Raw genomic sequence first — 19,046 nt, 5'->3', positions numbered from 1 at the left:
ATTTCCGCAGCCAGGTTTGTGGATCTGCATCTTCGTTTTAGCCAGGGCTTCTCCTGTGCTCAGCAAAGAACAGGGTTTGTTTGGGAGTGGGACTCCCGGGTGACATAACCACCAAATGTGGAGGATCCCCTCAGCATATCTTGGGAGGTGTGGGGGGTTGTTTGTTGCCACATCTCCTGTGATCTTCCTGCTTTCATGTGTTGGGTCTTTTGCCATTTCTGCAGTGGGATGATTAAATCAAATCTAAAGTACTCCTCTCTCAGCTTACGTGGTGCTCTTGGAAGATGCTGTAGCACATTCCAGGAAGGTAAATTGAAAACTGGAAATGAATTTTCAAAAAAGCCCTAGAACTACTACCACAAAGAAGATGGATGATGAACCATTCTGGGCTGTTATTATCCAAAAGTAACTCTCTGGCTGTTTTTTAGTGAACAAAGAAATATTAGAGGGGAAAAAATAGTTTCCATTTAGCTTTATCTCTATCTCTGGCTGTACTGGAAATGAATCATGACATAAAAAAGGATAAAACGGAATGAAAAAGATACGATTTATTTCCTTTTCTGTAGCACACACTGGACACTTATTCTGAAGGTTAAAGCTCTTCTGAACAAAACCAGATTGCACTAAAATACTGGTAAAAGATACTAGAGAGTCATGGAATATCCACGTGGTACTTGGCCCAAAAGCTGTGGATGAAGGAGAGGGAACTGCTCTGTGTGCATCTCCCCCTGGAGTTCAGCTGTGCTGGCCAGAGGTGCCCATGGTGTGTGCAGGTGTGTTGGTTCCTTTTTGAAGCTGTGTTGGAACACATAGAGATCTTTTCCTTAAAGGATGTTTTTCATCCTGAGTTACTAGGAAGGTAATAAATACAGTCCAGATTGTCTTCTGAGGGAGATCCTGCCCAGCCTGGAGCTCTAGCAGTAGAGACCTTGATTCACTTGGATGTCTTGACTTCCAACCCCCACTAGATTCAGGAAGTGCAGGAAAATGCAAAGAAGGGTTAAAAAAAAGCCCAGTGGAGATGAGTTTGGAACTGAGTGTGCAGTGATGACTGAGCCAAGCACTTTAGGTCAATGGTTCTGTTATTTTGCTTGGTCTATGTAGCATCCTTTCATTGGGAATTATAAATTATTCCTGTGGTAATAACTGTATTCAGGAGCTGTAAGTGCCTGCTCTGGCATGGCTTGCTTGCTTGCTTTTCTTTTTTATTAGGAATGAAAATTAGCTGGGAATGAGGAGATAATGTATGGCCTCATATCATAAAAGTTGCACTGCTTGATAAGATTTCAAGGTTAGAACAATGATACTATTGAAATATCTGTTGTAAACTACCCCAGATAATTCAAGCAATAGAAATGCTGCTTTTAGCTATGTAAATAGGGTAATAGACTGGAATGCAGTTTCTAGATGTATTAAATGTTTGGGTTATTTTATAGTTGAACAATATAAACAGAGAAAATGGAGCTGAAGATTAATTTGAATAGGGAAGATTTCTCTTCTGAATGGTGAGCTAGCTTAGGGATGGATTGAGTTTGTTCTGTTTGAAAATACCTGAGTTGGTAACTGCAGCGTGTCAATGGACTGAGCAGGAGGAGAAACTGAGCTTTTTTTTTTTTCTTCACCATTTTTTCTCCTGACAAGAGCAGCTCTGGGGTTTTAGGAAAGGCTGATGTAATTAGGCTGAATGTGTTCTGCTGGTGGGATGCTGGCCAAGGCTGCCTTGAGTCACGTCTAATGACTTAAAAACTACTAATTAATTTCGAATGAACTGGAAAAAGGAGATGTGGCTTGACAAGTACTAGGTTTTGAAAGATGCTTATTCTGAAAACTTCCAGTGTAGTGATCCTGGGCAAGGGGATGAGAGAAGCTGGGAACAGCCTGGTGAGCCTGCTGAAGAGGAATGGGGGTAAACGCTGAAGTCAGGGAATGGTGTGAAGCTTCTGGTGCAGAGCAGAGATCCTGGTAGCTCTGTAGCTGCTCTGTAGCAGCTCATGGGAATGGATGGTGGAAACTTCTCAAATGTATTGTTTCCATTTCCAGTTCAGTTCATTTTCAAGCAACACTATTAGTCTTGTACTAATAGTTCTGGATAGAAAGTTTACAAAGAGGAGCTCTGTGAGGGAAATGCAGCCTCATTGCTCTGGAAAAGCTAGCTACCTAGCACACAACACCTTGAGTGATGCTCCCTGGGGAAGATGAAGGGTGAGAGATAAATCAGTGGAGCATGTGCAGGTTCCAAAGGATGAGACAGGAGGAACCCAAACTGAAAGGCAAGAGAAAGCAAAAAAGGAGAGGCAGAAGGAAGTTAAGCTGGGCAAAGATTGATCTTGTGCCAGGCTGAGAACTGCAGGCAGTGGGAAAGTTCTAGGTTTGGTTGGTTTATTCCTGGCTGAAAAGGTGACATTTCCTCCTTCCTCTCAGGTCATCCTATCTCCTGTTACCTCTTCAGACAGTTGTAGCTGTAGTCTTTACCTCATCCTCCTCTCCAGAGATAATTAATGGTCTGGTTCTACTTGTGTCTATGCTGGGAATTCGCACCATGACTGAGGTTCCTCTCCTGTGTCATCTTAGGAGTGATCTGAACAGGCCTTGGGACAGGGATGTTTGAGGCTTGCTGAGGAGTTCTCCACGTGCAACTGCCACAGAAGAATCCTAATTCCTTTCCTCTGCCATAAAATAAGATGACGATTTGGCAGCTGTTCAAATCAAGACAAAATAAACTGCTCTAAATTAATCATGGAAAGGAACAGACTTAGCTACAAAATTACTAACAGGACCTTCTATTTATCTGTACAAATCTGGTCCATGGCTGCATTCATTTCCATACAATCACTGGAAAATACTATGTTGATTGCTGGGAACAAAAGCTTTTGCGGGGAGAAGAAAAATCCATGCTACTAATCTATGGTGGAATTGGTAAATGGGTAAGACAAAGCTTTAATAATATTATTCTGTGCAACATCTGATGTAAATAACACCGTTCTGTTAATCTGCAGCAATCCGAGTCTGGCTGTTAGAGGCAGCCAAGTATGAGCCATAATAATATTATCATCTCTTCTCAAGAATGTTGGAGTGGAATCACAAATCCATGGCTGTGCAAGCAGTTGCTGCTCCAGCCCAGGGACTCACCCCAGGGGAACAGGGGCAGGAGGTCCCTGTGGGAGAACCAGTCGAGGGGTTTGCGAGGGCAGCCCCAGGCTCTGCACCCACCTCTTTGGGCTCCCACCATGGCAGGTGCCCAAGGGGCTGGTGAAGCTCTGCTGCCCCAGGGAGCACAGGTGAGGTGTGCTGTGACTCCTCTCCCTTCCTCTCGAGGGGAGCTTCATCAGCTCCTGACCAAATCCATCTTCTGCACAAGTGCCTCAAGGGCACGGCTGACAGGTCCTCCTGCAGGCAGCTCTACTGCTCATGCCCAACATGAAGTGTTTTTCTTCTGCAGAGGTGCATCAGCCTTTTTTATTTTTAGAAAAAACCCCTCAAACCTAAAGAAAAATCAAGGCTTCAGCACCCCTGCAGAATCCAAGGTGATCAAGGAGTTAAATATTGCCTCCCCAAAAAGGCATGTGTACATTGTCTGTCCTGTAACAAGATATTAGTTAAGGCAGCCAAATGAAGCAGAATTTTTAAATGAGATCATGTTTTTCAAGTATGATTTTAAGATACGATGCAGGTCAGGGTTGTCTTCTTCACAGTTCATTAAGTAGAGAGCAGCTAGTGTTAGAGATTGACTTTTAAAAATGATAGATTTTTATTTATAGTGAAGTTCTAGTCATTAATTTTAAAGGAAGGAAGCATAAAAGCAGGAATGGGTTCATTTTTTTAAAAAAGTGACATTGGTAATTTAATTAAATTGGGGTTTTGAGTATCATTACAGAAAATGAAACGTTAGTCCTACACTGCTTTTCAACCCATGCGAGGCATTTGATAGCATCCCCTGACTTGCAAGGCCTGCCTGGTCATTAATATTTCTGTGTGAAAGTTGCTGCTGAACTTCCCAGCTCCAGCCACGCCGTGGAAGGATGTAAATAGTATTTGGGGGGAGAAGGGCCAAGGGATGAGTTCTCGTCTGTCAGAGCTTGGGGTTGTCCCCCCGGTGCTGGGTGGGGAGGCTGGAGCTCGGGGCTGTGTCCTGCAGTGCTGCCTGGGCCCTGCTGAGGCTCAGATGTGAGGGGAGAGCTTTGTGGGCACAGCAGGAGAAGAGCCCCCCACAAAAAGCTGGAGCAGTGCAGGAGTCGAGATGTACGTGCCATTAAAATGAATCAAGTTTCAGGTGGTGAGGTTGCATTTAATCTGGAAGTGGGCTAACTAGAAAACAAGTTGTCTGGTTGCAGGAAGCCTAATCCTATATTCATTACAGATTAGTCTTCCATTTCCCTGCCCGGGGAGGGATCCTGTCCCTGTATCTCTGCAGAGCCCTCTGGGGGGGCCTGAGCTCTGCTCTGAGGAGGCAGCTGGGGATGGGGATGGAGCAGGGAAGCTTCAAACCCTGATCCTACAGCACTGTCCCACAGCAGGGCAGGAATGTGGTGTCTTTGTGTCAGTTACTTCAAGGATTTATGTTTCATTTCACCTGCTTATGCACAGTTTTGATTGTATTTTACTCTGCTGCATGCCGTGTGTGCTAGCATATAATTTTCCTTTTATTCTCCCTCTTCACTTGGCAGGGCTGCAGACCAAACCTTTCTTTGCTCGTAGAAATCTGTCTGGTTTTGTTCATGCCCCTGACAAAATTGTTTCCAATGCTAAACCATCACTCAGCTTTGAATGACCATGTTTTCCTTCCTCTGATGTTTCAGCCTTAATGAAAAAGAACTATAATACAAGATGCTGCACAAGGGCCTGATTCAAATTTGATGAAGTCATTCTGAGTCTTTTGGTTGTCTTCACTGCATTTTATATCGTGTTCTAAAACCATCATTTGAGTGGATCTTTTTTGGAGAGGCTCATGGGAACCTGTAGAGTTTTATTTAATTCTCTGAAACTGCTCTACAGAGGCATTGGCCGAAGATTTACCAGAATTTTAGCTGTAACTTCATCTTGCATTAAATTATTGCATATTCCTTCTGATGCAAGCTTCTGCTGACTGCATTTTGCCCTCCGTGGAGCCGAGTCCAACTGCACTGTTCTGAGGCTGGTGTGATGCAGTGTGTGCAATCAGGATTAAACACAGTGATATGAAGTATAAATCCTCATGGGCTGAAATGTTGCTCTTTTTATCAGGGCAATCGTTGCTATATTACAGGTTTTCTGTCTTCTGTGTGGTTCTAAGGCATAGCACAGCCCTGCTTACATTGCAGGGCCTTCGAGGTGCCTGCTAAAGGTCTGTTGGAAACCTATTTCCAATAGGGTTGTAATCTCTGGGTTCTAATCAGTTGCAGTTGTGTTAAATGGATGGAACTGCTGGGGGTGTGGGAAAGAGATGCCTTGTTTAGAAACAGGCGAAATGGCTCAGGAAAGAGTGGATCTTTTTCCTGACTGTTGCTTGGGGAATGATGTTGCTTTCTGACATACAGGTGTGTATCCTGGGAGAAACGGTTCTTGGGTGTCAGCCACAGCTGGCCTAAGGAATTCTGCTGCAATCCTTATGTTTTGTGGTGAATTGCTCTTTACATTTCATGTGATGCATTGACTTTGAGGGCAGCCCCAGGTTCCTCACCCGACAGCTCTCTCATGCCCTGTCCCTAACCAGAAGCACCTTTCTTTGGCAGTGCTCCCCAGCCACACGTGCGGGAACCCGGGCAGGCTGCAGAACGGGGTGCAGCAGGGGACGACCTTCAGCATCGGGGACAAAGTGAGGTACAGCTGTAATCCAGGCTTCTTCTTGGAAGGACATGCCCTGCTCACCTGCCACGCCAGTTCCGAGAGCAGTGCCTCCTGGGATTTCCCTCTTCCCTTCTGCAGAGGTAAAGTGCCCTCTCTTCAACTGGAACACGTCACAATAAGACAGGATTTAATGTGCTATTCGGGGCTGGGAAAAACTTCATGGGCTGTAAGCTTGATTTAAAAGACTTGAAAACTAAACATGATGTAGTTAATATTGAGGTTCCTTTTTATTGGATTTCTTCAAGCTGCCAGGATTTGGGTGAATAATAGGAAGGTTATGAAGTGCTTAAAGTATTCAAAGTGCTGCACAGCTACTTTAATTTCTTTGTCTAAAGTGGAGGGTAAAAACAAAGTAGAAGTATTACCCATAAGATAAGGCACCGACCCAAGACCGTGCAGGTTTTCTAGATCAAACACCAGAAGGTGAGGCAGGATTTTCTGCTCTCTGCAATGTCAGGCACATTCCACAGCGCTGCTGCTGCTTGGTGTGAGGAGCACTGAAGGTTGCAGAGTGCTGGGGCTGCTCAGCTCCAGGGGGGCTGCTCAGCTCCAGGGGGGCTGCTCAGCTCCAGGGGGCTGCTCAGCTCCAGGGGGGCTGCTCAGCTCCAGGGGGGCTGCTCAGCTCCAGGGGGGCTGCACGGCTGGCCAGCTTTCCTGCAGGCCTCCTGGGGCAGGGAAACTGGTTCCTTCAGAAGCACAAAGAGCTGCTTGCCACTTTTCCAGGGCCACAAGGGACTAGAGCGTTTGTAAATATACAAGTGTCTGTGTTGTTATACCAGAACAGTTGCTGCTGCTTTGAAGTCTTTTCCACTCAATTCCTTGTGTACTTCACCAGAGCATCTTCTATTGATTCTTTTTATTGACTCTGCAATCAATCAGCAGTTCTAAGCTGCAGCATAAATCTTGAATTTAAAGTGAGCAAATATTGTTTGCTTGGTGTTTTTAATGCTTGCTTGGATGAGTTACACAGCAGTAACATGTGCCACTTTGGGTATTCCTGTGTGCTTACCTGCTGGTCTGGGGCCAAGGAGCACTGCACTGAAGGAGTGGCTCACACAGCCAGGCTGGCACTGGAGAGGGACACCTGCCCCTGCCATTTGAGTATGATCAAGTATGATTCTTTGCTTTTCTTTCCAATTAGGACTCTTCACTGTAACCTTTCAGATTTTTTTTTTTCTCATTTCACTGGAAGCATTTGCTTATCTTGGGAACAGCCTTGGTCTAATGCCACTGCAAAGGTCAGTGTTCAATTTGGGGACCCTGCCCTTTCCTTCTTCCCCTCCTCTCCAACATCACGGCAGAGGAATGAGACAAGTGTTGAAAACAGTGTCAGTTTGTACCATGCTGATCAATATCCTCTTCTAGGTTTTTTAATGCTCTTTTCTTTGTGCTTGTCTTCCACTTTGTAACATCCCTTTCTATTTATTGGTAGCTTTATCTTTCTTGCAGTCTTGATGCATTGAAATAATTGAAGATGCAAAGAAATGCACGGTAGACAAGAATAAGAAAGAAAGGACAGCAGCTCTTTGGAGGAAGGCTGTGGCTCAGCTTTCCCTCAGCAGTTCTGCCCTCCCTTTATCCAGCTCTCTGTTTTGTACAGGGTGTTGTTTTTTAATAAAGGGCAAGTGTAATCTCAATGAGAGAGGAATGTAGGGAGGAATTTCAGATGCAGAAAGAATGGCTTGGTGAGATGTGTCTTTGCAGAGCAAGTAGCTGGTGCTGCAGCTCAGCGGTGGGTTTGAAAGCACACTTAGATCAAAATTGATTCTTGGACTCTGAGCTAAAAGAGACTATAAATTCAGTCTGCACGGACGCTGAGTTACGCTTCTTGCTTTCGTGGCAGGAAGGATTAAACCTGCAGTGATCTCGTTCAGGGAGCTCCAAAGCAGCAGTGACCAACGTCTCTGGGCTGATCTGCAAAGCAGGAGATGGGGCTTGCCCAGGAGAGGGGCTCGGCTGTGCTGGTGGGTGGAGTGTCACTGGGGAAAGTGGCCTCAGCCTGAAAGTCTGGGTCAGACTAAAATCTGGACTGAGCTGACATCCCATCTCTATAATGTGTGTCAGAAATATCTGGGATGATTTCCTGATTGCATCCTGTGTGCCTTCATATGCTCTCTGCACAATTTTGTGTTCACAGGATGCCACGAGGCCCAGAACTTAACCTAAGTGGGGCCCTAAGCTAGTCTAGATGTTTTTATCTGGACAGCTGGTAAGCTGGAGGCAAACCCCAAGCAGACTTGGATGCTGCTTTCTGTTTTGCTGTAGCCACAGAAGGCACAACCCTCACCTGGGGTTAATTTCAAGTGGAGCAGAATGGTGCATTTGAAGCACCAAAAGAATCTCTGGGCACATCCAAATCTGTTTTGCAAAGGGCTTTCATGCATGTAGAGAGAAGTCTTGCCCAGATTGCTGAATATCAGTAGAACTGATGGGTTTGTGTTTCTGGGAGGTGGTTGAGTAAAAATTCAACAAGCCAGCTGAAAAGTTGAGAACATTTGTGGAGCCACGTTTGAGGAGTATCAAATATGCATAATCTCATTAAAAGTGGTGTGTCTTACTATAACTCAAACAACTGCTTAGGCTGCACTGTGCCCAAAATAACTGAAGGGCTGTTCAAGAAGATTTTAAAAGATTGTAGAGTTTTTTAACAGTAATAACCTCTACAGACTTAGGAAGTGGGCATTTAGAGATGGATGGGAAGGGAATGCATTTTCCATTAAATACCTTTTGCAAGGAAATTTTTTCAAGGCATTTAAATAAAAAACTTTGCTCTTATGAAAAAAACCAAACACAAACAAAACACCCCCCAACCAAAGCCACCACGCCTTGGCCTAGATCTTTGGCTGCTGTAAAGTAGCTTAGTCCCTTGCAAACAAAAATGCAGTCCTGGTTACGAATTGTAATAGAGCCTTGAGTCAACATTTCTTCGTGTGTTCTCCACTCCTTTCTGTATTTCTTATAATACAAGAATCTTTTTTGTATCTCTTTCTTTCTAGCATCCACAGGGATGCTTATTCATGAGAAACGAGGTTTGAACATACCAGTAAACTGGTGAATTGTGCTCATCCTGTTTGGCCAGAATCCATGCAAGTGTTTCCATTCTGTCAGAGGGAAGGGTTTGGAAATGGCCCTTTTCCTTTTTGCATGGGCCTTCTTTGGAGGTCCCACTGTCAAGCTAGTAAATGATGCACTGAAGTTTGAAGGATTTTCTGGTGCTTGGACTAGATGAGAGATCTTTCAGCTTGGATTTACTGATGATTCTAACTGCACTTCAGTGTCTGAACAACTTTAATTCACTGGCAATTCGATTGCAGCAAATAGATAAGTTTGACTGTTGTAGTAGAATAAGAGGGAATAGAGCTCTGAGTTGGGATTTCAGTGGCCTTCTTCACTCCTGGTTTTGGCTGCTGGAATGGTACAGCAGTGGTTGCATGTCTGCCTACGTGTCTGGTTTTTTAATCATCTTTTCTCTGCCTTCCCTGCTTGCTGGGAGCTCTGCAGCAGCCAGTGCTGTGCCATCCCAGTCCCAGCACAGAAGCAGTTGCAAAGGGCCCGTGATGCCCACTGGGGCTTTTAGTGGTGCCAGTGACACCAGTGTGGGGTGTTACTGCCCTAAAACAGCTCAGGGTAGCCTGGGGCTTTCTTCTTTCCCCCCATTCCCCCCAGTCCCTGAGGAGCCTGTGTCAGCTGGTGCCTTCTGCTGTCCGGGCTGGGCTGGGCTGGCAGCCATGAGAAAGAGAAGTTGGCATGTATGTTTGTCTTACTTTGTCTTTCAAGTTTCATCAGGCTGCAAGTTTCAGCCCTGCTGATCAAACCTGCTGGCAGCACAAGACACTAATTCCTGAACAGGTCTACAAACTGAAGGATTCTCCTGAGGAGCCCTGCACCATTGTCCTGCCCTCTCCTCTGGTGCTGATGAACCATCACACTAACAAATATCCTCCCCTGTGTTATATTTCCATTTATAAGGGTTGTTTTAATAGCTTGTAATGAAAATAAGTGTTTATAATGTAAAGCCCTAAGCTCCTTGACTAAAGCATCTGAAATGCTGCTCTGCAAAACAAGCTGTAAAGTTAACAGGCTTTTCTTAGCAGTGTTCCAAATAAATGAGTGTACGAGAGCAGTAAGCTGCCCTGAACCTAGACAAATTAATTCTGTTTCCTTTATCTTCCTATCCATGTTTTCTTTAGATCCTCCTTCTTTAATTACTCTAATAGTTCCTGCTGATAAAATTCAGGTTGTAAAAGGAAAGAACCTGGAGCAAACAGGAGATCCAGTATAGAACCAGGAAATGTCACTGTTAGATTTCTGAACAAGTTTTTATTGCTGTGATTTTGGTAACAACATCCATTTCCTTAAGAAATCAGAGCAAACAAAGACATGTAAGGCAGGTTTGTGGGACACTCCACTCCTTCTCTATTAGACTTCTCTTAAATGCAGTGCTTGTACTCTTCAGTCCTGTTGCCCCAACCCTTGGGAGTGTTTCTGTTGTTGATGAAGGTGCTGAGATCTGTGGGAGAGTTTTCACTTGCTTCTGAAACCCTTCTCAGTCCTTGAATTCCTGGTGGTTTTCCTCCTGTTTGCTGGCTTACTTGGATGGGAGGAAAGCTGCAGAAAGCACCTCAGAGGATGCTAATCAGGAATAAGGGATGGAACAGGAAACTCAAGCAACATGTGAGGAAATGGTGTCGTGACAGTGAGATGCATTAGGCTGAGAACTGCCTCCCCAGGGCAGTGGTAGAAGCTCTGTCATTTGGGGTATTTAAAATTAGACTAAACAAATCACTAGTAAATGTACAGCAGGGAATAAGCTGACACTTAGCAGGAGATACTGACTGACCTAATAGGATTTCATGTCCCTCAACATCTTTGTCTCTTAATGGTGTGTGGTAAAGCACAGACACACACACGCCTCTGACAAAAGCAGAGGGGCTTTCAAAGCCTTGCTTTGAATTTGGGCTTGCTCTTTTTTTGATGTGCTGCTTGGTGCATTTCAGCAAAATCTGATAACTTGCATTCTGCTTGCAGCTGATGATGCTTGTGGAGGGACGTTGCGGGGCCAGAGTGGGATTATCTCCAGCCCTCACTTCCCCCTGGAGTACGGCAATAACGCAGACTGCACGTGGACTATCCTGGCTGAGCCTGGGGACACCATTGCTCTGGTTTTCATGGATTTTCAGCTGGAAGATGGATATGATGTTTTAGAAGTTGCTGGAACAGAAGGATCTTCACTCTGGTAGGTTCCTGCTGCCCATACTTTGTTGGGGTCTGTGTGGTTGTGTAGCTCTGTGTGCAGAGATCCCAGCTCTGCAGGGTGTTGGGAGTGAGCAGAGTTTGTGCCTGAATGAGGGAAGTTCCCAGTGACTCCCAGTCACAGGTTGTAGCTGCTGTTTCCTAGTGAAAATCTCTGGGATGCTTTTTATTTGCTTGGTAAACTTTGCAGTGACTGTTTTCTATTTTAAATCACGTTCTCCGCAATAAGATTTCTTAGTGTGGCTGGTTAGAAGACATAAAGAATTAAAAAGCCCCCACAAATGCAGTTTTTCAAAACCCAAGGAACTCTGCTCAAAGACTGTCAAGCTCAAATCTTGGTTTTGCTAAATCGTTTTCTGATTATTGCTAAATATGTTGCTGACAAGTTGGCTTTACTGTTAATGAACTTTTGGCAAATGTTTCTACAGCTCAGTTTGTCCTTTAGACAGGAGCCTGTGGATAGAATTTCAATACCTCTCATCCCATTGTTTGCCTGAACAATGCTTTCAGAAATATTGCTTTTATATATAATAAATGCCAGACTGATTTCTTTCCTATATACAGTGCTGGGAAGTCTGAAGTGAGGGCTGGCAGGAGGAATTTGACATATTGCTTAGGCTGCTTTTATAGCAAAGGACAACTCTGCCTCCACTTGATCATCTGTGCTGTGACTGCACTCAACAAACAGTTAAAAGTCCCAACTAGCAGCAAATAGAAGGGAGCAGACTTAAACCTGACATACTTGGGGAAGGGAAGAATTAGGTGTTTGAAATAATTAGGTGTTTCCTGGGATTATCAGCAGGAAGCTAAATTACGATTATTTATGAGGATTCTGTGACAGCCACAAATAACATTCATTTAAGTAATTTATACTTGCTTGGCAATTACTGGAGAATAGGATCTGAATGTTCAGGATGTATTGATGTGAGAGAACAGCCATTTACCATGTACCAATTGTTTACAGTTCCCAAGACCCCTCTGAAAATTAGATGTTGCTGTTTCATTAAAAAAAAAAAACAGCACAACACCCTGGTTTTATTAGCATGCATTAATATTTTAGGGCACTGTTAGTTTCTAGCCATTATGCAGTGCAGGGAGTGAGGCCCAGGCTGTGCTGTGGGGTAGAGATGGATGCAGCTGGTTAAGAAGCCTGGAGGTGTTGCCAGTGCAGCACCGTGTCTTGTCACATCAAAAATGAAACAATGCTTGTCAGAGTGAACCTGCTGGAGAAAAAAATAATATTGATAAACTACCCATAAATACAACATGGTAGAACTTCTAAAATGGCAAAAGTGTCTAGAAAATTAAGGCCTTTGACTTTCAGCAGTGTGTGTACATGCACACGATTTCTTTCAAAAATGAGATTTTAAAGGTAGCAAGTTTGACAGACATCAGTTCTGGGGCCCTGTCAGAGGGAATAATGGTGTATTTACTTTCCTTCTCCCCCACAGTGCCTGTGTGCTGTATCTTTAATTATTCCTTTCCTCCAAATGTGTGTTCATGGGGGGCTGGATGAGCTCTGGACTGTCACAGCAGTGGATTCTTGTTGGAACCTGCTGGGGGAGCAGGCCAGGAGGGAGACCCTGCAATGAGTGAGACACAGGTCACACCAACAGGAATTGCATCCAGGGCTCATAGAAGAAGCTGCTCCTGCTTTTTGAGGTTCATTCTGTATTTTTGTAGCTCCATGGAATACACACGGGCAAGATAAACACACCAGTCAATTCAAAGGGACCTCATTTAGTATTCTTGAGAAGTAAACTTCTCAGTCCCACAAGCGGAATTACAAAGAGTCTTATTTTGAATTTCATTTTTCAAAGCTGGCCTTCACAACTCAGCCTGATAATTAAATTCAGATGACTCACTTTCCCGTTTTTTAATAATTTTTGCCCGTAGGGGAAAAAAAAAAACTGGAGCTCATATCTCCTCTTTAAACATGTTGATACGATTCAGCTTGAAAATACAGCTAAAAACCTTTTTTCTCCTCTGTCTCTGAAAACCTAGTTTTAATTATTGGTAATAAGGCAGATAGACTTGTGGCCAAATAAACCATTCTATTGAAGTATCTTGCAGCTAAATATTTCATTTCCTAAGCTTTATAAACAGTTTTATTCTGCTCCAGAGATACACACAAATAAACAAAACTGAATTTCATCTGGAGGATAATTCATGTGTATTTTCAAGCTGTGGAATATTCTGTAATGGTGTTTACAGGAGCACTAATGCAGGGCATTAAGTAAGCCTGGCCTGGCTTCCCCTTGCTAGAAATCTCCTGCACTGTCATTCACCCTTTCCTCTTTAGAAATAAATGCTTTGTTGGTTTTTTTACAAGCCAAGTCCCCTGAACCCTCCTGCCTCCAGCCCCCCCTGCGGCGCGTCCAGCTCTGCACCCCCAGCTGCTCCCTGGGGAATCCTGTTCCTGGGCTCATTTGCTCCCTGACCTGTGGGATGAGAGTCCTGCAATAAGCCATGGAAGGGAAAGGGCATTGCAGGGCTGAGCATCCATATGTCAAGCAGAGCAATAGAGGCTGAGTAGCTATTTGAGACATATTAATAAACCAGCACATGTACAGTGCTCTTTGCTGCTGTTGCATTTTCTGTCCTGGGACCTTGGGTCTCGGTTTCCTTGACAGGTGAGAAATAAAAGTCTGCTGAGCAGAGAACAGGAGGGGGAGAAAGCAGCAGAGTGAAACAGCCTGTCAGAGTAGAAAGGACGAGGTAGGGGTCTCCAGGCTGGAAAGAAGAACTGGAAGGAAGGCAGTAGCTGCTGCACTGTTCTCCCTTGGGATTAGCTGGGGGTCCCGTCCTGCTCACATCCTCCTCTGCTGGAGCAAGGATGTGCTGGGTGTGGAGACGGATAACACAGGATTTATGTTCTCTTATGTCATTATTCCCTGACAACTTCTTGTCTTGGGGGGTTAATGAAGTTCTTCTCTATAGATCCATGTAAAAGAAGCAAATCCCTTCAAGTGGCCTGGGCTCCTGTCCCTGCAGGGGCTCCGCTCTGCTGATCGTGTGCTCTGTGTCAGGATCTGCTGAGCTCACTAAACCCCTGGGCTCACACTTCCCAGGGATATGTGCTGATTGGTGGCACCTGGTTTAGAGCTTTCTTCAGTGGTGAGCATCCCAGTGGGCACTCAGCTAAAATACCCAAGTGTTTCAAACTGAGCACCAGAAATGTCCCAAGACTCTGTGTGATGACAGGCTGGTCCTGGGTGGCACTGAACCTGCTCTGTGGCAGAGGTGTCCAAGCCTTGTCTTCCCTTTGATAGTTCAGTGATTGCTCTGAAGCTTTGGGTAGGTTTGACTTTGTTTTAAATACTATCTTTGATCTCCTGCATGTTTTTCTGTGAGTCCTTAGGTGAGTTGCTGGGGGGAAGATTGAGGTGACAGGCGCCAGGGTGCTGCAGCTCTGTGCTCCTGGCTGTGCCCTTCTGTCACATCTCCAGCATCCACGTGTCCCCTGAAGGTTTAGAGAAAGCAGAAATGTGGTGGGCAGCAGTTGTGTGGCTGCCCTGTGAGCACAGGTGAATAAAGGGGAGGTTGTTGCTGTGCCTGTGGGAAGGAGGTTGTGCACAACCAGGGGAAATCCCATTGCTGCAGTGGCAGTGTGGGCAGAGCATGGGATGTGCCTGCCTGTCCCTGGGCCTTTTTGCTGTCATCTGTTTAGATCTCATCTAGCTGGTCTGAGACCTGTATCTAGTATTAGGCATAATGACTTGTACTATGATTATTAAAGCATTATTCTGCTATAGCCAGAAAAGGTGGTGATGTAGGAAATGACTCAGAATCCAATTTCTGTGTGTGTGTTTACAGGAACTGGTGAAGATGAAGTGTACATTTTGCTGGCTGTAATGCAAATATTTAGCAAAGAAGGGCTTTGCAGCCATCCCAGTGTAGCTGGAGCAGGAGAGAGGGGTACAAGGTAGAAGCCTTGCTCTTGGGTTATGCACAGCCACGTGCAATGGGGTTAGTTCCTTTAGAGCAGGGATTTTGGAAGTTGTGGGAATATAGGGAGACAGTGCAATGTTTGCCTGTAAAATTTCTTTTATGCTTTAGAGTTGGAAAATAAGAGAAAGTAGAGACACTGGAAGTTTCAGCTGCCTGCTGGGCAGGTAATGAACTTGGACTGCCCTTCCTCCCTGCCAGTGTTTGGTGCTCCACAGCATTTCATTCCACCCATGAACTATTTAGGAGCCTCTGCTGCTGCCAAAGGAATTAGTTCCATGAGATAAAACTAACAAATATCTCATTTGTCTGACTATGACAGACTGGCATGTTTTGAAGGTTCATTAGGTGCTTCTAATTTTCAGACAGGAAATGTACTGATTTGTAAATTACTTTAATAATGAGGCTTTTCAAATCTTCTTTAGCTAAGTTGCATATTGCGACTGTATTTTGTAGATTATGATAATCCAAATTGGTAGGACAGACTGGGCTTTTTAGCTGGGAAAGGTGCTCCTGTTGCTACTGCATCACAGTGTGGTGCTTTTCAGATAAAAACCACTACAGTACGTGAAGGGTCAGAACCTTTTTGGGTTGTTAGGTCCTAGTGCAGCAATTAACTCTCTTCCCCCTTGCCCTCCATAACCTTATTTCACATAATCTTTTTGCTTCAACTCAGCTGCAGCAGAGTGTTACCTGGCAGAGCACCTTGCAGCCCCATGCTGAGATGTTGACCTGCAAATGAGATTGGCTTTTGAGTCGCTACCTTCATTTGCCACTTGGTCCTTGTTTTTCTGCCCAATCTTTGAACTTTCTTAGCCTGATGTACAGAAACCATTTATAGCTTGGGAATGGAAACTGCTCCAGTTGTTCATCCTTTTCCTCCGTGCAGTCCAGTCTGTGCCCAGCCTTGGAATTGCAACCCACCATGATGCATCTCCTCTGGAACTTCATTACTTTTCTTTATTATTGCAGCTTTTACTGAATTTGGCTACAGTTTTGAAAATGTAACTGCTTGTGCTTGAAAGAAAGGAAGGAGGCTGACAGTTTCAAGGTGCCACCCACTCCCTTTTGTTTTTTAATCTGTTTCTTGGTCCTGTACAAACTGCCTTCTCCTGGGTTGGCTCATGGGGTGTGTTTTGTTGCAGGAGAACATGAGCTCATGCTGAACTGCTGTGTTAACGCAGAGTCCTGGGCTGTGGTATCTTTCCTTCCCTGTGACCCTCCTCTTGACTTACTCTACTTTATGGAAAATAAGCTAATTTTGGGGAGGTTGCATCATCTGTCGTGTTCCCCCTCTGCTGCTCTCCCACTCTTTGAGCCTTCCCTTGTCATTTCCCTTGGGAGACATTCTTTCCTAGCGTGCTTTTTTTCCCTGATAATGGTCCCATGCTGAGCACGTGCAGTGGGAGAAGCAGAGCTGCAGTGAGTAACTGCCAAATGAATGAAGTTTATTCCTGGCTGAATCTGGTTCCTCCTCTTCAGTGTCTGATCCTTCACTTTGCCTTTTCAGCCGTGTTTTGCTCACCTTGCATGGATGCTTTCCTTCTCAGGACTACTTTTGCAATTATATTGGGTAGAATTTGGTTTCAGCTTTGTACCTTCCTTAGAAGCAGGGGAGCTTGCCTTGACAAGTGCAGGTGTGTTATTTTGCACTACTTTTTTAGCACAATGGTGCCTGAGGTGAAGGCACCACGAGCATCTTTCTCTGCTTCAGAAGCACCCAGCAAATGGCTGAGCAATGGGTGCAACCAAAAGGGACCATGAGCATGGGAGGACTACTGAGGACCTTGGAATTTCAGGTTCCTCTGCTTAATTCTAGAATATCTTCCTTTCTGGAGCTGAACTCAGGACACCCCTTTCAGACACCAGAGTTTTCTGGAAAAGCACTTCAGAAGTTCTCGTGTTGCTGTTTCTGCAGAGAGCTGAGCTAGGGGGAGGAATGGCTGCAAGAACATCACCTGTGTTTCAGCAGCTCCTCTCAAATGCTGCTGACTTTATTTCTCTCCTTGTCATTATCTGCAGTTGACCCTTCCTCCTCACCACCCTTGTCTATCTGCTAAGTGGTTTCTAATACTCGCTCAAGTTCTCCTCTGCAAGATCTGATTTCTTCTCCCCCTTGATGCCAGTTGTTCTGTCCCCTGGCCAGGCTGATCTGTTCTGCTCCACCAGTAAGAGATTAGAGTACCTGTGTTCTTCAGGGTCAGGAATTTCAGAGGATGATAACATTGGCTGGTGAAAAACTGTTCTCTGTATGTGCTTCTAATGAACCAACCTACTTCCTTTGTATCAAAGCAGCTTCTGATCCTTAGGTAGTTGTCTTGGAGCTTTCAAGGTGTATTTTCATCTCAGACCTCAGTCAATGGCTCCTGAAGTCAATGGAAAGACTTTGGCTCTGAAGGGCTTATGAATCAATGTCACTTAATAAAGTGTGATCCTCTTGCCACCATATTGCAGCTCAGGAGCCCTGGGTCTGCATCTGATGCTACTGGTTATACTGGTGCTGCTGCTACCAGTCTGGGGTGGTGGGAAGGTGCTTGCAAGAGTCTTCAAGACTTGGCATTAAAATAAACAAGCCCTCCCTGCAGCTGCTGCTCCTTGCAGGGATCCTGTAGAACAGATTGCCTGATGACTGCTTTAAAATGATTTTCATCTCACACTTGCCACTTCCTTTTTGATTTTTTTTTTCCAGTCAGTAATTGCTTTTATTTGAGAGTTGACAAGCATTATCCTGCCCTGGTGCAGGCACCAGGCTGAAGCCTTGAATTGTGTCTTGAAATAACTTATTTCATCACTGGTTAAAGCCAAGATAATGCAACTGGGAAAGTTTTCTTTTCCTGTGCAATGAATTAAGCTTCCGTATTGTAAGAGCTAGTTAACTAATGGATACTTTATCTGTAATGTTCAGATGCTTTTCTTCCATGGTGATGTTTTCTGTAGGACTGGGAATGAATAAAAAATGTGTATGAAGTGGCTTTTGAAATCCCTATTGAAATGTCAGTTACATCTTCATTGGGATCTGGAAAATAGGCTTCCTTCTTTGGCTGGTACGGTTTAATTTTGTGTTTTTTAAAGCATTCATAATGCTTTTTAATTGGAAACAAATTCCACAAAGGCTTAAAAGCTGTAAAACATTGCTTTGGTGGGAGAACATCTTCTTGCACCCCCCTTTTTCTTGTCAAGAGTGGGTTTTTTGGAGGAGTTTGTCAAAGCAGCCCAGCTCTGGGTGCTGCTGGGGCAGTGGTGCTGCTCCCTGCCTGCCTCCCTCCTGTGCCAGGGCTCTGTGATGTTCCAGCCTTTGTGCCACACGCTGGAACACACTTCAGGCTTTATTTTAATATGAATCTGTGATACAAAGAACAGGAATTGTAGGTCAGTGAGCTGATTTCTCCCTGATGGGAGGCAGCTGGCTCAGTATGGCTGGGTTCCTGGTGGTAGTGGAGAGGTAGAGCTGATTGCTTCCCAAGTGGATGCAAATAATTTCTGAGCATCTTGATTGCTGTTTTGAAGTGAAGTTAAGGGAGTGATAATGCTTTGTACAAAGTCATTTCTGTAGAGTCATATTGCACCTTGTCCTAGAGCTCCTTGGCCTGTTGCACTGCAGAGATAAACTGAATGGGAACTTCAGGAAGAAAGGGCAGATCAGGGTGAAGTGGAATTTAAAGGTGTTCTATAGGTTGGCATATATTTTTGGTGGGGAGGGGAAGATGTCAACTGTACCCCAGCTGAGGACAATACTGGACAGACTGCTAGCTCTCAGCAGCCAAGGGCTTTGTCCAGAAGTGGCAGTGTAGCCAGAGGCCACAGAACTTGCTTTTCCTGGCTGCTTGTCCCTCCCCAGAGAGGGGGCTGCTCAGGGCTTCCCAAAGCCTGACCTGCTCTGCTGCCAGGAGCGTGCTGCCAGGGAGGGAGACTTTGGTGACAAATTACAATGCAAGGGCCTCATGACCTCTCCTACTTACGTTTCGTTCAATAAAACATGATTAGATTTCGTATACTGCTCTCTGGCTAATCTTATTTTTCCA

The 19,046-nt window shown here is 44.8% G+C and overlaps 1 protein-coding gene across 1 annotated transcript in view; it reads left to right on the top strand.

The window, feature by feature from the left end:
* The window catches only part of CSMD2 (CUB and Sushi multiple domains 2), a 262,798-nt gene that overhangs the window by 59,751 nt on the left and 184,001 nt on the right, over positions 1-19,046 (top strand). The window contains exons 4-5 of the mRNA XM_051638216.1: positions 5,709-5,903; positions 10,852-11,059. Coding sequence (XP_051494176.1) covers positions 5,709-5,903; positions 10,852-11,059 — 403 coding nt within the window. The remainder of the gene's footprint in view (positions 1-5,708; positions 5,904-10,851; positions 11,060-19,046) is intronic.

This window comes from Apus apus, chromosome 21 (genome assembly GCF_020740795.1).
Source record: "Apus apus isolate bApuApu2 chromosome 21, bApuApu2.pri.cur, whole genome shotgun sequence".
In the NCBI taxonomy this organism is placed as follows: domain Eukaryota; kingdom Metazoa; phylum Chordata; class Aves; order Apodiformes; family Apodidae; genus Apus; species Apus apus.
The sequence above is the reverse complement of the archived record's forward strand: the minus strand, read 5'-3'. Positions and strand labels throughout refer to the sequence as shown.